This window comes from Schistosoma haematobium, chromosome 4 (assembly GCF_000699445.3).
Source record: "Schistosoma haematobium chromosome 4, whole genome shotgun sequence".
In the NCBI taxonomy this organism is placed as follows: domain Eukaryota; kingdom Metazoa; phylum Platyhelminthes; class Trematoda; order Strigeidida; family Schistosomatidae; genus Schistosoma; species Schistosoma haematobium.
In genome coordinates, this window is record NC_067199.1 from 36,566,969 (window position 1) to 36,586,034 (window position 19,066).

General features: G+C 33.3%; 1 protein-coding gene across 1 annotated transcript in view; it reads left to right on the forward strand.

The window, feature by feature from the left end:
• The window catches only part of MS3_00007970 (uncharacterized protein), an 86,161-nt gene that overhangs the window by 54,683 nt on the left and 12,412 nt on the right, over window positions 1–19,066 (forward strand). The window contains exons 14-25 of the mRNA XM_051216311.1: window positions 1,415–1,588; window positions 3,153–3,485; window positions 4,802–4,950; window positions 5,474–5,803; window positions 6,831–7,095; window positions 7,207–7,472; window positions 8,491–8,523; window positions 9,661–9,730; window positions 11,271–11,576; window positions 13,284–13,457; window positions 16,785–16,943; window positions 18,305–18,508. Of these exons, the coding sequence (XP_051066887.1) occupies window positions 1,415–1,588; window positions 3,153–3,485; window positions 4,802–4,950; window positions 5,474–5,803; window positions 6,831–7,095; window positions 7,207–7,472; window positions 8,491–8,523; window positions 9,661–9,730; window positions 11,271–11,576; window positions 13,284–13,457; window positions 16,785–16,943; window positions 18,305–18,508 (2,463 nt within the window). The remainder of the gene's footprint in view (window positions 1–1,414; window positions 1,589–3,152; window positions 3,486–4,801; window positions 4,951–5,473; window positions 5,804–6,830; window positions 7,096–7,206; window positions 7,473–8,490; window positions 8,524–9,660; window positions 9,731–11,270; window positions 11,577–13,283; window positions 13,458–16,784; window positions 16,944–18,304; window positions 18,509–19,066) is intronic.

The window sequence follows — 19,066 nt, forward strand, 5'->3', positions numbered from 1 at the left end:
GGATTTTTATTACTAATGGTTATTTGAAAGAATTTGAACAGAATAATAAAATGGAATTGCTTCAACATATGAAATGTAACAACCATTTAACAACTTCATTAAATGAAAACGAGTTATCAGTTAGTGCTGATTGTCATTTGGTTAATCATGATGATAGTAATAATACTGCACATATTACAAACTGTACTCCACTGTCACCAGTTCAAAAATATCCTCCCAGGCCATTTATAACTGAAGAGGAGAAAGTAATTTCAAGAAAATATCACTGAATTCTTTAATTTTTTTCGTCTTGATGCTTGTGTCTTTACATCTTTCAACCTTATACGTATTTGTCTTTAATTTGAACGCATGCATGTCATATTGTCTGTGTATGCCTAACCTTTTTTTGCTTCCATTACTACTACTGACACTGTTGCTATGTAAACTACTCTGGGATTTGTTTTCATACTTTCATCTTGGTGTGTTGTTGTAGTATGACAACGGGAACAAATTCAAGTCTATATCAGCTTCTACAGTGGTTATAGCTGCCTGACTGAGGACTGCCTATCATTGGAAGCATTGACGCATGTATCTTCATAATTATCATTTATTATACCCTTTCATTTCTATTCTTTATCAGAAGTCATTTTCATTTATAAATATCTCTTGGCATTGCATGACGACAAATTGTGTGATGAATCAGTTAGCATGGTAAATCAATGCTTTACTCTTCATCAATTACTAATATTTTTCTTACCTTCACACTTTATATTTTAAAAAAATAGACTGAAATAATAGCCAAAAGTAAATGGCCTCAATCGATGCCGGAACAACACGCTTATCAAATTACAGCTCAAGGTTCAGGACTTGATAAAGCTGTTGTTAATAAACCAGCTGATTTTGTTATTAATAGTGAAAACGTTCCACCTGCTCCATTGAGTGTAACGATTGCTGGACCAAGTGAAGCAAAAATTCATTGTATAGATAATGGGAATGGAACATGTGGTGTCAACTATACACCATTACTACCAGGTTGTTATACTATAAATGTGGTGTATAATGATGAATCGCATATATCTGGTAGTCCATTCTTTGTTCAAGCATATCCCGCTGATAAACCAAATTTAACAGTAGATGATGTCATCTGTTATGGAGTTGGAGTAGATTCTTCTAATGGTGCGTTCCTATGTTTATTGATTGGACTGTCTATCACTGCATGTGCTCTCTCCCTGGTTTGCACATTTTGTAGTTGATTGATTCGGGGAATCCAACGTTGCATGTATAAAACATCGTCTGATAAAGTATAGTGGTTAATAATTTGTTAATAATTTCCCCTTCCTTATACTGTATAGTTTTTAAAAATCAAGCATGAAATTTTTAACCTATGTATTTGTTTATCTGTTCTCGTTTTCGATTTCCTTTTTCACATTTATAGAAGTTCATAAAGCTTCCTACGTCAAGTTCACTGTGGATGCATCGGCTATTGATGCACACTCTGAAGGAACTGTCACAGCTGTTCTTACTGGTCCAGATAATGGAAAATCAGCTTGTCAAGTGTTAAGCAATAAAGATGGAACATATGTTTGTAATTATACTCCTTTGGAAGAAGGTGATTTATTTTATAGTATAGTCTTATTATATCTTGTTTTGTTTGTAATGTGATGTGACATAGTACTTCCAAGATATTGTGGTTATCATTCTACAGTATTAATCTATCTGTCTTTCATTCACAGAAAATTATTGATATGTTTGCCTAAATGATACGTTTTTAGCGCTATTTATATGTATCAAAATTGAAAATCTAAATTTTGTCGAACATCAAAGTACTTATAGCACTAAAATCATTGTTTCTTATAGATTAGGGTGGATACTTATCCTTTTGAACATTAAAGAAAGTCTCAGAAATTTACCCTTTGAATCATAACCTGGCGGTCGATTCACATCACTGTTGACTATTACTCATTTGTCATTTTAAGCAAATTATTTTGAATTCACAATCCCATCTCCTGCCAATTTTTTTGAACATCTTCATTAGGTTATCGTTTCTTTAACCATTCTAACGCGTTAGATATTAAATGCATTAATTGAACCGGACAATCATGCTATACCTCGAGGTTACATTCGTTGGCAGGCTATGGTGATTGAATTGGTTACCTAATCATAGTTACCGACTTCATTTCCGTGTCCCGATTATCCCATCTATCTTTAAATACACCTGAGTTATACGTTTGCGCATTTAGTATTTAGAAATACGACTTTATACACTGACTTTTGTTATCTTGAGCTTACTTAAGTGATTCAAGCATGAAGGGTGTACACAAAAAACCTAGAAAGAAGCTCAGATCATGGTAGCATTAAGAAAAATCTTTTGCACGGTACTGATTGCTTGTTAGAAAAATTTGTCTCACGTTAAAATGCAGTGAAGGAAAATTCTCCTATATCACTTATTTTTAATTCTTGTCCAGTGATTCAGCAGCTTACTTTCGTTATTGAAATTACGTGTGCAGATTGCTTTATTTTATCTATAAAACATTCAGTAGATATATCTTCGGAAAGCATATTTGTTTCTGAATGGACTAAACATGATAGTTAGCTCCATTCATCAATTGGCTATACACTTTCATTTTAGCCCTGTCTACCTGTCACTTTTTCTTTCACCAAAAAATTCCTACGTGCTACTACTTCAGACTAAGGTGTGTTATCATGAGCCAAATGTTAACCTCCAACTTTACGATTAATGTTTATTTGAAGTAATTTTTCCTTCTATAGATTAGTAGTTTTAAAATAACCCTATAGTGATAATCTTTCAAACTATTCGACTCGTTTATAAGTTATCTAGTTGATGTGTAGTTTTGCTTGATGATCTGAAGGTATCCTGGAAGCGAACGCCGATGTTCTATTTTCTGAAATGGTAGATATGTAGTTCATGTGTTTACTGTTGGTATATATTTGAATTTTAAACATCTAGTCATCATATTCCTTTCCCAACATGAGTACCTTTTTATCGAGTCGTATATTGTCTTTAAATTTATTAATCATTCCATTTTTCTATCAGTCGTGTTATACTGGATGGATTTAGTATTATGTGATTAACTCAATTGATATAAGTGAATCCTGATGAGTCTTGAATTTTTACATTTTTTGTTTTGTTTTCTAATGACATCGGCGACCAGGTCAACATAAAATACATGTAAATTATGAAGGTTTACCAGTACCAGGAAGTCCCTTTCATATTAATGTTGTTCCTGGCTGTGACCCGAGTCGTGTAAAAGCCTATGGACCTGGTTTAGAAAATGGACCCCATTTAAAACCTGGCGTGCAGACAAGTTTCACAGTAGACTTAACCGGAGCTGGACAAGGTGGTTTAGGTTTAGCTGTTGAAGGTCCAAGTGAAGCACCTATCGACTGTCAAGATAATCGTAATGGTACATGTACTGTTTACTATACCCCATCTGTTTATGGCTCTTATGCTGTATATGTAAGATTCAATGATGTAAATGTTCCAGGTAAGCTTTTTACGTTAAAATGCTTTCTTTAATTTGATTTATTCATTGGTTGAAGGTGTATAACTTGCTTAAATCTGTCTCTTGACAATTTATTCACAATAGGATAGTACGGGCGTTGTAAAGTCTAAGGATTAGAAGTTTTGTCCAGTTGACGAGTATATTGCGTACTGTTTACGTGTTTACAGAAAATACACCCGTTAATAACATCAGTTACATTAACCCTTAATTTAAGCACATACCCATCTTAAGCCAACCATTTAAGCCCACTAATTTGCTTTCATTTTATATATTTCATTCTTCATATAAATATATATCTATTCTGTCATAGTATAAGTTGTTTAATACTTCGACGGGGCAAAATAATCGAATTACAATATTTTACAAATACAGTATAAGAATTAATTATTTCATCCTAATAGCAATGGGATTAGAAATATGTCCATAAAGTACAGTGGTAAAAATTAAATACCCAAATATGAGTCAATCATTAAAACACACGGACAACATCAGTCCTAGTCTACTGTAAAAAGAAAGAGAAATCATGGAATAAAGGAATAACTCAAGATCTAAGAGATGACAAAGCGTTCGTGTGACTTATTTTGAACAGTATCAGCTAGCGTTTCTAACCACTGGTTATCATATTATCGCCGACTTCAACCAAGTAGTCTGAATCTACCAATACGGCTCAATCTAACAGTCAATTACTTGATGTGTTGATTAAGTGTTCCTACGGAAAATCAAACCTTCATGTATTTGAAAAATAATTTGTAATTTCGTCAATAGTCTTTTGTAGTAATATAATTATAATTTTTTATCTAAGTGTGGGTGCAGATAGTAATATTGTTCACGCACTTTATTTAGAGTATATTTTGACCATTTCCTTCCCCATACATAAAATCGTTTGCCTAGTTGTTACGTAATCAAGATGAAGCCCTATTAAGTTATTACATGGATCTGCCTAAATTTCTAATCTCATTATTCTTTATCTACATTTATCAAATAGATAAATGCCCAAGTTTCATAGTTTGTATCGTTAACTGATCTTAGCTAGACCACTATTGGAAACCTGGAACCAATGGACCGCTGTCTCGCACTAGTATTAAAGATTCCTCAACGATCTACATTCACTACCTTATCACTAGAGATCAAACCCACAGAAATGCTTAATTTGACCACTGAACCGTGAATCGATTGTGTTCATGTTTAACTTTAATTCACAAATGTTGAATTTGTTGGTATTTATTTATTACAAATTATAAAATACGTAATTCATGTTACTACTCATCATTATCATTTTTATGCTAAAATTGATTTAGGAAGTCCATTTAATGTAAATGTTAATCCGAAAGTTGATCCTAACCAAGTTAGATGCTATGGTTCCGGTTTAGAATCTGGTTTATTACGTGCTGGATGGCCAGCCTACTTTACTGTGGATACAAAAAATGCTGGTGATGCACGCCTAAAGGTATGCTATAAATTATTTTTTTAAAAATACGTGTCTAATATTTAATTTGATAATTTATTGTACAATTGGAACTTTTCAACTTGATAGATCTCATCAGATAATACTGTTGGAAATGATCAGTGAACCGTCTGACATTCATTTCTAGTCATATTCCATCCGAACTCACATCGCTTCAATATGTTCAATAACAAATAATTCTTATCTCTTTACAACAAACTAATAAACTGCCTAGTTACTGTTAACTTTCGCTACCCGTTTATCAGTAAACTTTTCTAATTTTCCGGCCAAAATAATTCATAGGTGTTAGTCAGAGTTCAATGCTTAGTTCCAGGAACCCAATTATGTGTATCACACCAAGTTTATTTAACGAGTGTAGAACTATTTTTAATTAACTTAGATTTCATGTTTCCAATTGTAATTGACTTTTGATGCTATGCGAATTTCATACTTGGAAGTAAATGTAATGATGATTTTACTTAGAGTTTTTCGTCTTATTATTTCTTTCTGTGAACTTTTTTTTCAGGTTATGTATACTCCTAAATCTGGTGGGGAATTATATCCTGCAATTGTCCAACCTTTTGGTGGAGGATCAGAAAAAGACCCAACACAACAACATTATTATAAGGTTACATATACTCCTGAAACAGATGGTCCTTGTCGAATTGAAGTCACATATGATGATGTTCATGTTCCGGGCTCACCATATGTTGTAAAAATAAGAAAAGCATCTGAACCGAACCTTGTTCGTGTTCTAGGTGCAGGTATTAAAGGTCCCGTTCTTGCTAGTCTACCAGCAACTTTTACAGTTGATGCTCGTGAAGCTGGTATGGGAGATTTAACTTTAGGAATTACTGTAAGAGAATTCATATGTACTTTATTTTGTTTTATTAAGTTGTTTTACTTAATTCATTGTCATCTGAAGGGGTTTTATGGAGATTGTAGTAATTTCAATAGTTGAGATCATGAGTCAATTGAAGCTAGACCACTATGGAAAGCCTGGAAGCACTGGACAGCCGTTTCGTCCTATTGTGGAACTCCTCAATTTTAGTGAGAAGCAGTGACCAGTGGAGTTCAACCGGGTCAGTTTTGAGATAGTAACTTACTGATGACAATGGTGGATGTGTCGCTCAATTTTTGCGGATTAGTTGAAGTTAGACAACACCGTTGGATGCCGGCTCAGTGGTCTAGTGGTTAAGCGCTCGCTAGGCGGGTTCGTGGATGTGCACTGCTGAGTGGTCCCATATTAGGACGAAACGGCCGTTCGTTGTCATATATTCAGGATGGAATTTCTACTCAAGAAACCTTGGACGTGTAAATTTAGTTAAGAGATAGTTTTAGTCGTCTAAACGTATTCAGAATCTTGTAGAAACTAATGCTCTCCGTGGAATTGTAACAAATTGTAATCAGTGTTATGTCTAAGACACTACCTCTAATTTATTTTCTTGAATAGATAAAATTCTACCAGCACTAAGGAGTTGAAAAACATAACATTACTACTTAGTGATTAACACGTTTGGAAGAAACGTATATTTGTAACTTTACTTACAAATCCCTGTAAACTGACACGCATTCTGTAGTTATTTTCGGAATATAAATCATTTGATTATCTTTAGATGGGCATTATTATTATTAAATATCAGCTAGACCATTATTTTGTTAGAAAACTAAACAGTACAGTAATTATTGTTATAATGGTTGAATTTGCTTAATTTAAAACATTTGTGTGGCTTTGGAGATAGATAGGTTCTTTCCAAAAATAGCGTGTTATTCATTATCTTCTCTTATTCGTGCTTTGTATGTGATTGCCAGATTTGCAGTGATTTCTCTCTTCCTCTTTTTTTCCGGTTATTTTTAAACAAAACACTTTTTATATTTTATAGGATCCTAAAGGACAATCTGTTCCAGTCCGAGTTGTATCAGTGCCTGTAGATAGTGAATCTGTCGCTACTAATGGAGTAGTCCCATCTGTCACAAGTTTAGCCTCTGGTGATGTTAGTGATACGGGATTATTATCTTGTACTTATGAACCATATTTAATTGGACCCCATAATATTCACGTTATGTTTGCTGATTCTGAAGTGGTTGATAGTCCATTCACTGTTCACAGTGTAGCTACCGGTCGAGCTGATTTATGTGAAATTAAAAGTAAGTAAAACTTATTTTGGCCACTTTTTTGTTTTTGTTATTGGCTTTTGTCAACTATACCATTAAGTATCATCTACTTATTAAATACATTTTTATTGAAATAATTTTCAGGTGGTATAAAGAAAGTTATACCAGTTGGTAAAGAAAATGTCATTAAAGTGGATACTTCATTGGGTGGTAAAGGTCGTTTAACTTGTCAAGTTATTCAGCATCCAATTAAACAATCTTCATCTGCTGCTACTCTTCTCCCGGTTGAAACAGAACATAATGGTGACGGTACTACATGTGTGTATTATACACCAACACAATTAAGTGAATTAAATGTGGAATTGCGTTATGGTGGTCAACTGATTCCTAATGGTGAATTTGTTCAGAAAGTAAGTGGTTGTTTTTTTTGTCTTACGGTAACAGCAACTAAACAACTGTAGATTGTGACTCTAAATTGCCGAGATAACACCAATATTATTATTGATGTGGGTCAGGTTTGTACGATCTTGATGGTACAAAACAAAAGTCCACTTTGTGCTTTATGAATATTTGACCAAAGTCGAAAGTAGTTACTATTTTATGGTCATCGAAAATAGGACCATTTGTACACGAATTTTGTAGACTTTCGTATCCCGATGAAAACCAATGTATAACTGAGCATAGTTGAGAAGCTCTGTGTCTTAGATTAGTAAATGATGAGTTACTCTTTCTGAGCAAATTTGTCTAAAAGACTTATGAAGTACAACGTACACATTATTATTGAAATGGGCATGCGAATATACCTGGATATCTTCATTTGCTTATCAAATCGTTTACCAGATACGAATTTTTGTACTTGGCTACAAGTTACACCCAGTTGCCAAAACCAAAGTAGTACATGGGGAGTTGTTCGGACCTGCAACTTAATGATTGCAAGTCAAACACTTTGACCAGTGAGCCACCACTCCAGTCTTTATTAATACTAAATATTTCCTTTATGTTTAGCATATATTTAAAATCCGATACCAAGTGAATCAGTTCTAATCATAACTAAGCTTTAGTTTTCTGGAAACAGTTATTGTCACTCGAAATTCAGTACAGAAATTGATCAGTCTCTTTTTAGCATGTGTGGATCCTATACGAATTGCCTCGATATCGCCACTAAGTCTCAAGAAATTTGAAGCACAGATAGATGTTGGCTAGCAGTGGAATTTAGAATGTGCAGGTACATCTAGTTGAATAGTCCCAAATAGGACGAAGTGCGTGTCCTGGATTCCACTACTAGCCATTATCGATTACTGTTTAAAGTTGTCATAACTCACCTTCCTCATATTCTATCTGCCATTATTATTATTTTTACTATTATTATCATTAGCATTATTATTATAACTGACAGTTTTTGTGAATTTTATTTTCTCATGCATTTAGGTAGTCTCCCCTGAAGATATTATAGATGAAAATGTAAGTGGATTATTGTCCTCACACTATAAGGGGTTGCATGATTAATTCATGATGATTTTATTATAATTAACAAATTTTTTCTGTTAGTTTTATGTATTGCTTCTCGCCAAATTGATTGTTTTCCCCTTCTTTTCGTTACAAAATCTGCCCTTAAGTGACCACATTAAACATGAATTATTTATTTATTTTTAACTGACTTAATTAAACACCAGTAAACACTAAACAAATCTTTTTAAATAAAAAAATGTAATAACTGTGTTGATACATCATTTGAATCATCCTTCATAACTACTTTGACTACTAAATGAGCAGTTCTGAGGTTAAATGCAAAGTACTAGGTGAAGAAGGTGTGGATCGGTTCATGGGGAAATATGTCTATTAATTACTGCCTAGCTCAATTGGTTGTATTTACTGATGTAGGAGTCGTTTGGTAGTCTAGAAGCGTTCGAATCAATGTATAGAATCATTTTATGAAATCAACAACTGTTAGATTGAGTCATGTAGATAGGTAGATGAAAACTGCCTTGTTAGGGCCGGCAAAATTATCGTCACTAAATGGTTGATCACAGTGTCACAGATGTCCTTCTTTAGATTTTGACATTTCAAATTATCTTCGACTTTTGTTCCACAAATTCATCCATACTTCTCAAATCAGATTATCTATACTTGATATTGTCTACTGCAACTGATATTGTTACAACGTCTATTCTGGTATTTGTTGTGATTATTTCATCTTATCGTGATGATGTAGTGTGGCAACTTGAATGTATCCATATATGTCAAATCCTACGTTGACTGACTGGTACGATTCAACTGGATCACTTCTAAAGTTAATATATTTTTTGTAGTTAGAGCTTTTTATATTTGTGATTTTAAATACTTAGATTTTTTTAATATTATCTAAGATAATGAAACTGACATTATTGTCGAAAATATCATTATCTTCGTTGTATACCATAAAGTATATCGTTGTTTGCTTTGAAGCTCGTGTTGATAAATTTTTCAACAAATATATATATATATGGTTAAGCGCCACTCTGCTCGATCAAGTGAAGCAATCTGAACATAGAATTTTCCTTAACCTCTACCCTAACTATTATTTGGTTGTATTATTTTTGATTGTATTTTTTTCTTCAGTCTCATTCGAATATGTACCGACCTGTTGTATTTCGTCTACCAGCTCCTCGAAATAAAGCAAAAATTGAAGGTATTGTTTTTATAGTTTCTGTTGAGTGTTTTTATTAAGAAAAAAGACCTAAATCTGTTATTGACAAAATTCGTGGAACATGGAGCATCGTTAAGCATGTTAGACATGCTAAATTTTACATATGTATAGCGAATGATGAAATATTGTTTTAAATAAGGGCTGACAAATAAAACTCCACATATATGATGAACCCATACAAACAATCTGTATAAACATAATGGTGCACAATGAACTACAATTATTGATTGATTGATGGTAAAAACAACATATCCTACAACAGAACCTATTTATATCCCATATTAAGATTACACATTTACCCATTTCCCGTCAATCTGTTTTCCTAATACCTGTATGCACTACAAAGTATTTTACGATTTTCCAATTAATATTCACTCTAATAAGTTCAATGTATGTTTTAATCTCATGTTAACCATGATGACTAATTTAATCCTAAGCAAATAACCGTGCATACAATCATTTAATGACGAGACTATAATTTGTGGACGAACCAATCAGGTAAAAGATAACAGGTCTTAGATTTTGGCGCGAAATTCATTCATCCACTTGGGATTATAGCTGATGTCAGTTCATGATGAAAACTCCAAATCTAATTCCTTACCTTGAAAATCAACTGTAAATTGTAATTCTAATTTTTCACACAAGTTTATAATCTTCATTTGATCCTGGTTATTAAGTGGACCCTCTCAAGGTCACTTTAGCGTCCCTCATAGGTCGTTTATGAATTATAGTCTCACCCATTTAATTTAAAGGGATATATATATATATATATATATATATATAACCTTTGAAAAAATTCCGATTAGATTAGAGTCTCACAAATATAATTTATTCTATTATACACTCGACGGCCTATGCTCCATTGGGAGTAACAGGCCTAAGTAAATAAGTAATTATATACTCCATACCTAACTGTAATGAAAATGTTCAAACAAATCATGAGAAAACTAGTTTATATCTGCTTTTTCAATGTTTAATATATACGGAATACCTAGAATTTTTCTGTTCATTTAATAAGTAAAGTGGTGTATATACGATCATAGTTTTTACTGGGGGTTTCTTTTTCTTTTTTCTTATTCGACAAGTTGAAATGCGATACAGTGGCGTTTTCAAAAAAGTTATATCTATATAACTTTAGATAACTCAATAAGCTCATGTACTTTGATTCTTAATATTTTTGGTAGTTAGCTAACAATAAAATCCAGAACGTACTATTCGTCTTATTTGCAACTCGTCAGCTTGATGTACTTCCATTCTAGTGCGTTGACATTCACAATGAGATTCGAATCCAGTACCTTTTACTATAAACGAATAATCCATTGTCCACTGATCTAATTTGTTCAACACGTATAATGCCTTACAGGTTGCAATCCCAAATATCAATAATCAGAATTTTCTTTTAAAAAAAAACTATTTATTTCTGTTTTTACTATGATTATGTCGTTATCTCATATCTGTTTAAGATCATTTTTAACTCACTATAATTCTTTTCTCAACTATTCTTTCTTGTTATTCATTTCAGCCATTGTATTACGTCCATCAGGTTTGCAACAACAAGTTCCAGTTAAAATTAATGATGATGAAACAATTACTATAACATATGATCCTGTTGAACATGGAATGCATGAATTACGTATAAATGTTCATTCACCTGTAAAATCTGGTTCACCAGACAGTACAATCTCTATGCCATTACAAGGTAGTCCATATAAATTTTATGTGGATATTACTGGTACTGGTCGAATTACTGCATATGGTCCTGGTCTTAGTCATGGTATAACTTCTCAATTAGCTGAGTTTACTATTGTTACTAAAGAAGCTGGTGTTGGTAAGTATCTCTGTTGGCTTGATGTAACTTTTATCACATATTTTTTAATTAGCCTCATTCACCAAATATAGGTTCATGTACTTAGTGATCAATGGATTGTAAATTCATCTAAGTCCTACATGAGGTTAGTCACGACCTGGACATTTCAGATGTATTGTCTATGACTGTGAAACTGTGTGGTACGTGGTCGAATCCGTCAGAGAGTATTAGTTCCCTCAAGATTACAGGTACACCTTGCAAACAGTATGAAACCTAGGTCCACAGTTTTCTGTCGACTACCTCCAACCACCATTTTACATCTCCAGCCACAATTTATTTTTAAGGGCTAATAATACTACCCGATCGCTCAAATCCCGAAGTATGTGGAGCACGGTTTGAATCTACGTCTTAGTAACTAATCTATTTGAACGCCTTAATCATTGAACCACTACTTCACTTTTATCGTAATTTCTGTTTGAATGAAAATATAACAATAATTGAAAAATCTCTGTGAAATTAAGGAATTAATCTAATAAGAAAAAAACACCATTAGTTGTTAGAATCAGTGGAAGTTTATTTGCTGAATTGATATTAGAATCGAAATACGTCTGCAAATCGTATTTTTCTGTTTTTATCTGTAAGCTTTCAAAATTACTCAATCATTCAAATGTGAATAGAAAGTTAAGTAATTCCCTTTAGATCAGTCAATAAATGATAAACATGTATATTTATAATTATTAGTAATTGTTTATTTGGACTTATAATATTTATCAATAGTACCGAATAAACGTTTATGCAATTAGCAAAGATATTACCGTAATAAGAATAATGATGTAACACGGCAAAATTCAAATATCTTCACCACTCTTCATTAAAAGTTTATCTACTAATGACTAATTTTAAAAAGGAATTCTTGGAATTCTAGTGAGACTGATTGAGAGTTCATCCAGGTTGGATGCGAGGTAAATATCACTGGTTGAAATAGATAATGATGATAAAATATTGCGAATTGATTGGAGTTAAAAAAGTGAAAACGATCAAATAAATCGAGTTCAGTAGTATAAAAGTTTAGCTGACAGTTGTTCTGAAGACTCATTTTTCTATCCTGTTTGAAACTTGTCGGTTGGTTGTATCTGTATCCGTGTATGGATGCTCACACTGAGACTAGAACCCAATACCTTTCGCTGCAAACACCAACACATTATTCAGTGAGCTACTGATTCCAGCTTGCCACTAGAAAGTATGACCTGTGTGGATTTTATTTTGTGAGAATTTTCCTGTTTTTGATGTTATAAGTTGTATATACACGTTAATGATCGGCTGTCTCAGTGGATAACACATTGCAGCTGGAGGCGAAATGTACTGGGTTTGAGTTTCTATGTGGAGGATATCGGCACATCCAATCAATAAGTTCCATAGATGGCAAAACAAGTATCCTTGATACGACTGTTGACCATTATCCAAATACAACAAAATATTACAACCAATTGGCAATGTTGAGTAGATCCACTCAGTATGTACAAATGTAAGTAGAGATTCTTACTGTCATCAGCGGGAATATACAATCCTTTACAAATATGGACATAACTAAAAGGTACAGTGACTAGACCCTTTTATATTGAATTTAAAATGTAGATCTTGGATTATGTGCGCCATACGCACTTTTTCCCATTTCAAACTTGCTAAAATAGATTTTTCAATTCTTCTAATTTGTTTTTCTTTTGCTAGGTGGTTTGTCGGTGTCTGTAGAAGGTCCTTCCAAAGCGGAAATACAATGTGTGGAGAATGCTGATGGTACTTGTAGTGTCAGCTATTTGCCACTTGCACCTGGTCAGTATACAATAACAATTAAATTTGCAGATGAGCATATACCTGGATCGCCATTTATCGCTAAAATCACAGGTAAGCCAATTAATAATGAGACTGATGACCTCATACTAATTGTTGTTTGTCCTGTGATTTTCTTAAGAACAGTGTACTGTAATTCCTGTGTTCTAAATGTGTGTACATAGATTTCGGTTATTCAATCTGTTGTACTTTGTCTTAAGAATAACCCATAACGAAGCAGTTACTAAATAGATCGAGTAAGACATATGTTTCAGTTTTCTCGATTAATCAAACTCTTTAGACTTCAGGAATTTTATCCTGAAGTTAAACACTAGTGAGTTCGTTATTATTATTATTATTATTATTAGTGGTGGTAGTGCAAAGATTTTGTGGAGATTCTTGGATTATTTTACATAGTTTACAAGCTGATCAAGACATCAAGCGTTCGTTCGATACCGTAGGTTCGATCGCTTGCGGCAGGGTCGTGGATTCACACTCCTGTGGAGTCCTTTACCAGTAAACACTAGCTGTCCAATGCATCCAGATTTTTAGTAGCAGTTTAACTCAGATCAGTCCGTGATGTAATTTACGAAGATTTAGTAATCTCTGCAAAATGTTAATTTATTCCCTGAAATATATATGTATGTATATCTGGTTACTGTATATATAGGCCCTAAATTATCGATTATGAAAGGGAACGGTAGGTTCTTTGCTTCTGTTTTTTCTTAATTTATGCACATTTATTTTCAATAATTAAATTATATGTGCTAAGCACCCTATTATATAGTGAATTATCACTTATACACTTTTTTAAAAATTTTCGTAGCCTTATGCACTACTTATTACTGTTATTTGTTCCCCGTAGATTGTTGTTGTCCCCCGCTTAATTCTGTCTGTTACAGACTAGTATACGTAATAATAATAATAATAATAATCGCAATGTCCTGTCCGAAACTATCCTACATTAGCTACTTGAGAATAGTAGAAAAGAAAGGTTTCTTAACCTCGTATACAATATGAACACAGTTTAGCTAGACAATCATTGAAAATCAAAAGGTACTGAACATTTGTTTCTCCATACAATGAAACTTTGCTCCAGCATTTCGTACTCACAATCCATTCGGTGATGAAACCCTAAAAACTTGGGACTTCGCTGTGAGCGCATTGTTTTCAGACCTTCTGCTTGGTATCCATTCGTGCACATTTCCATCTTCATTACTATATTACTGCATGACCGTCAGTGATGTCTGTCTAACGATGGACAAGGTTTAACTTCATAGACCACTGCTCTTCATTAATAAACATCTGATTACAAAGAGAACTAACACTTAGATCGTAAATCAACCCCAACTCGGTCCCTAATGAGATTACGAACACGCCGTACTGAGAAGCCTTATAATATTTAAACGAAACAACTATTCAGTCCTTCCTCGTTCTAAATGATTGTCCAGTTTGAATGAGTCCATGTTTTAAACTATCTTCATACATTTGAGTTGGTGACTCTATCCATATAATCTTTATGAGTTGATTTCCAACCAAGGAATTCATGTGTTATGTTGTAGATTTGTTGTATTTTTGTTTATTCATGAATCTTAATCGTCACCACTGTTTATATTCCCATATTGTTTTACCCTTTTTTATGGTAATAGACGTATGCTTACCATTTTCCTTTCCTAACCCAAAGCACGCTAGGTTCTTGCAAGTTAATTTGTAGCTTATTTATTTTACTGAACTAGAAATAGGTTCTGAGGGGAGCAAATAGCTCTTCTGCTTCCGCGTTTATTATTGTTGAATGTCACTTTTCATGTAAAAAATTTTTAAGGTTAATACTTAAATGTTTATACACTATTGACCTGAAGAATACACTTAAAATAAGTAAGAACCAATTATCTGAATCAATTGTTTAACTGTTCAAATACAGTGGACTTTTGTTGTTCATATTATGGGTGGAATGATCAATTGTTGGGAAACTGAATCAGTGGGAATGATGAGAAGGGATTTGTAGCACTTTAGAAAAAGAAACCACTATCTACTTCAACATGCAATGCTATATGATGTATGTGTGAGTTAGAAGAAAGTTAAGAGCAACCAAATCAAAATGTATGGACTCATCAACTGTTAAACTAAGCCTATGTCTGTAGATGCAAGCTATCTAATCGGGGTCAACACAGCAACCATGAACATTGGTTGAAGTAACATCATGGCTCTGAATCAGTCACGGTGGAACAAATGTATATACTCTGTATCTTACACTAGATCTTCAAAACTTCAGTTTGTTTTTTTTTGCAGGCAGTTTGGTTATTTAGTTATCTGTATTATTTCGCATCGTGCTTATCTAAAATGACTCCCTTGTTCATTAATTTAATGCCAGCTAACTCTTATTGATTTCAAGTAGTTGGATAGTCAAACTCTTTTTTTTACAAAAGGGAAGGTTTTTCGTTCTTAATTTTGCGGAGTTTTCGATACTTATGTTGTTAGTTGTAATTATTATGAAAAATTGTTACAAAGGGTCATCAAAATATATACGCACCACACAAACCATTGCATTTGGGTTGTAGGCTGGGATACTGCCCCGGGTGACCAAACCGAAGCGGATGGTTTTCTAAAGAGGTCACTTCCCGAGCCTTTGACCTGGAGGTCTAATCCACAAGGCAGTGGATACTTGTTTTCACAAGTCATGTATAGATATCCGAAAGAAGAAAATAACTGTCTACTAAAATTATTCCCCTGTATCAAGAAAACAATTATTGTTACATTAGACTAGTTCTCATCTTTCATGCAAAACTTTATTTACATTGCAACGTTTGAAATCAGTATTCTGGTGAAAGTGAATTCAATAGTTTCTGACGTCTTTTTCTTACCTTGAAAACGTCCTTTTAGTTTAATGGAATTTTGTTTTGATGCAAACCTGTGATCATCACTGATAAGTCAGTGGATCACATTGCATACTTTAATTACCTGGAGAAACCAAATTGCCAGTCTTGTTTTTTTTTCAAAAAATTTTTCTTAGTCAATCTCGTTGTCAACTCTTTATATTGTTCCGTTATTCCGATACTCTACAATCAATATTTGCCGTTATAAAATAGATTACAATACTATCACCATTCTTTGGTGGTTTCTTTCGATCCTGCCCATCCTCTTTATAATGGTACTTTACTTAGTTGTAAGATTCACCATTACCATATTTCCCAATTCTCTTTTTTCATCCCAATAAATATCATGCTCTCTTAAGTAAAAGTACTTTTTGAATGTGATTTCATTGTCTTATTTACGAATGAGATGTTTCATTAAATAGTCTTTGTGTGTGACTGTAATGCCGTACTGTTGAAACTAGGTTCTGCAACCCTAACTTATATCCTTTTTATATGAAATCTTAATCGGAGAATCGTTTTTTCTATTCAGGTGATTTATTGAAACGTTCTCAAGTAAGCATGGGTGCGCCAAGTGATATTGCTTTGGAAGCTGTTGATGAAGATATTGCCACTTTAACAGCTAGTGTTCACAGTGCATCTGGTCGAGAAGAGCCATGTGTATTGAAAAGTTTGCCTAATAATCGTTTAGGTATGTGTATACCTTTCTTATTCAACTGATTTTTTTTATTTAATGAAATCCAAGAGAAAATAGTGCATTATGGTTGTTTCTTTCTAACCAGTATACTAATGACTTGAATCCCGAAATAATCGACTTAACTAAATGATAGTCTGAGCTAGTACTTATATCTCATTCATGCACTCACATCTCACCTTCAAGGTCGAAGGTGGGTGAGAGATTCGAAACGAGATAGGCTATTGGAGGAAGTCAATTAAGCACTTACTCATTCTCCTAGCTTACTCGTCTTTATTTAGATTAAAAGGACAAATTTATGCATACCAATTGTTGTGGTTCTGTTTTGACAGTTGAACCTAGCAGCTTTTTTCAATCTCACTTACATAGTGAGTTTAGTGCATCACAGGAGTCAATGTATCGTAACTAATTTGGACCATATAAAGAACGCAAAGATACATAATTCAGTTAACTGAAAACCGAAAAATTGCCAGGAAGTAAAAGTGAGATATATCTTACTCACCATTGTTTCATGAGTCTTTAGGTAGGTAGGTGTACTGTGGTTTTTGCTACTGATGTCAACAGATATAAGTAGTATGTATCATCAATCGAAAGTGAAATGCCTGGTGGCAGACGATTAAGAAGATCGAAGAAAAGAGAACCAGAACGAAGAATGGTTGGTGTGGAAACGAAAGAACAATAAAGTTTGAGACGATTGATTGACATTTTGCTAATAAAGTATGTACTGTATGGTTCTCAGATTTTACCAAGAGATTCCGTAATTTATGTTCCATATATTTGGTTGTACCCACTGTTCTCGTTCACTACAATACGACTGAAGTGAATGTTCATTAATAACTAGTATATTTCACATTTCTAGCCTCCTACGCATCTAACATACTTGTCTATTCTACTTGTAAACCGATAATTATAATTTCATTTAAATCATTCATGTAGTATCCTAGCTTTTTTGATCATTGTGCATAATAAATTGTGTCTGCCAAAATATGATGAAACAGTTCTGATATTAGTTCCATTGGTGTAGGAGCGATCTATAGTTAACATTGTCCTTCAATCGTTTATTTGTTGAATACATTATGCTTGTTCTTTTGTTGAATATTTTATATATAAGCCTGTTATTATGTTAGAAATACAGCTTACTGTACCAGACAGCTGTCTTTTCTCTTGATAATTCGTTCAGTAATGGTTCTTACGTCAATAATTCAGTTTTGTTAGTAGGCATAACTCAGTCACATCGGATTTAATCAACGGATCAGCCAATTTCATCTATTAATTATCATAGATCCTAAACGTTTTTGTTTATCATGCAATTCTATTTCAAAGCATTCTTTTGTATATATTTTTTCTCAATTTTTTAGGTATTTCATTCACTCCTAAGGAAGTTGGTGAACATCTGGTTAGTGTATTTCAAGCAGGAAAGCATATAGCCAATAGTCCTTTTCGAATTCGTGTTTCTGATAAAGAAATCGGTGATCCACGACGTGTACGTGTTAGTGGACCAGGTTTAATATCTGGTTTATCCAATAAACCTAATCAATTCACAGTGGATACACGTGATGCCGGTAATAATATGGTTTTTTGTATTGTACATAACTTTTCGTGTACTATATCTGTTTGTAGCACTACTGACCATCATATATTTCCATTTTTTTACTGAATCTTTTTCTATTAACATATAAATTAAATAACTATTCAAATGCTCTGATAGACTAGACGTAGACTAGTAAATTTGTTTCAATACAACTTATATGGTATTGTAGTAAATTAGTCGACTGATATAAAACATTACACATAACAAGTGTCTCTGTGTAGTGTATGCTACTTATGCTGACAGATATAAGTAGTGTGTAGAACAAATTGGATATAGAATGCCTTCCATCAGAAGATCGAATAAAAGAGACCAGGAAAGGAAATAGAGAGCAATTGTAACAACAACGGAGTTAGAGGAATTATGAAGCACGTACAGGACAAATGAGGGAAGATGTGTAAATAATATATTTAATGTATGACCTTCGTATTTTATGAAGGCACTCTGTCATTTTGCTCTAAACAATAAATTGGTTATTCCCACCAAGTCTTGGTTCACTATATCAGTAGGTTTTTTACGAACCAAGAAGCTG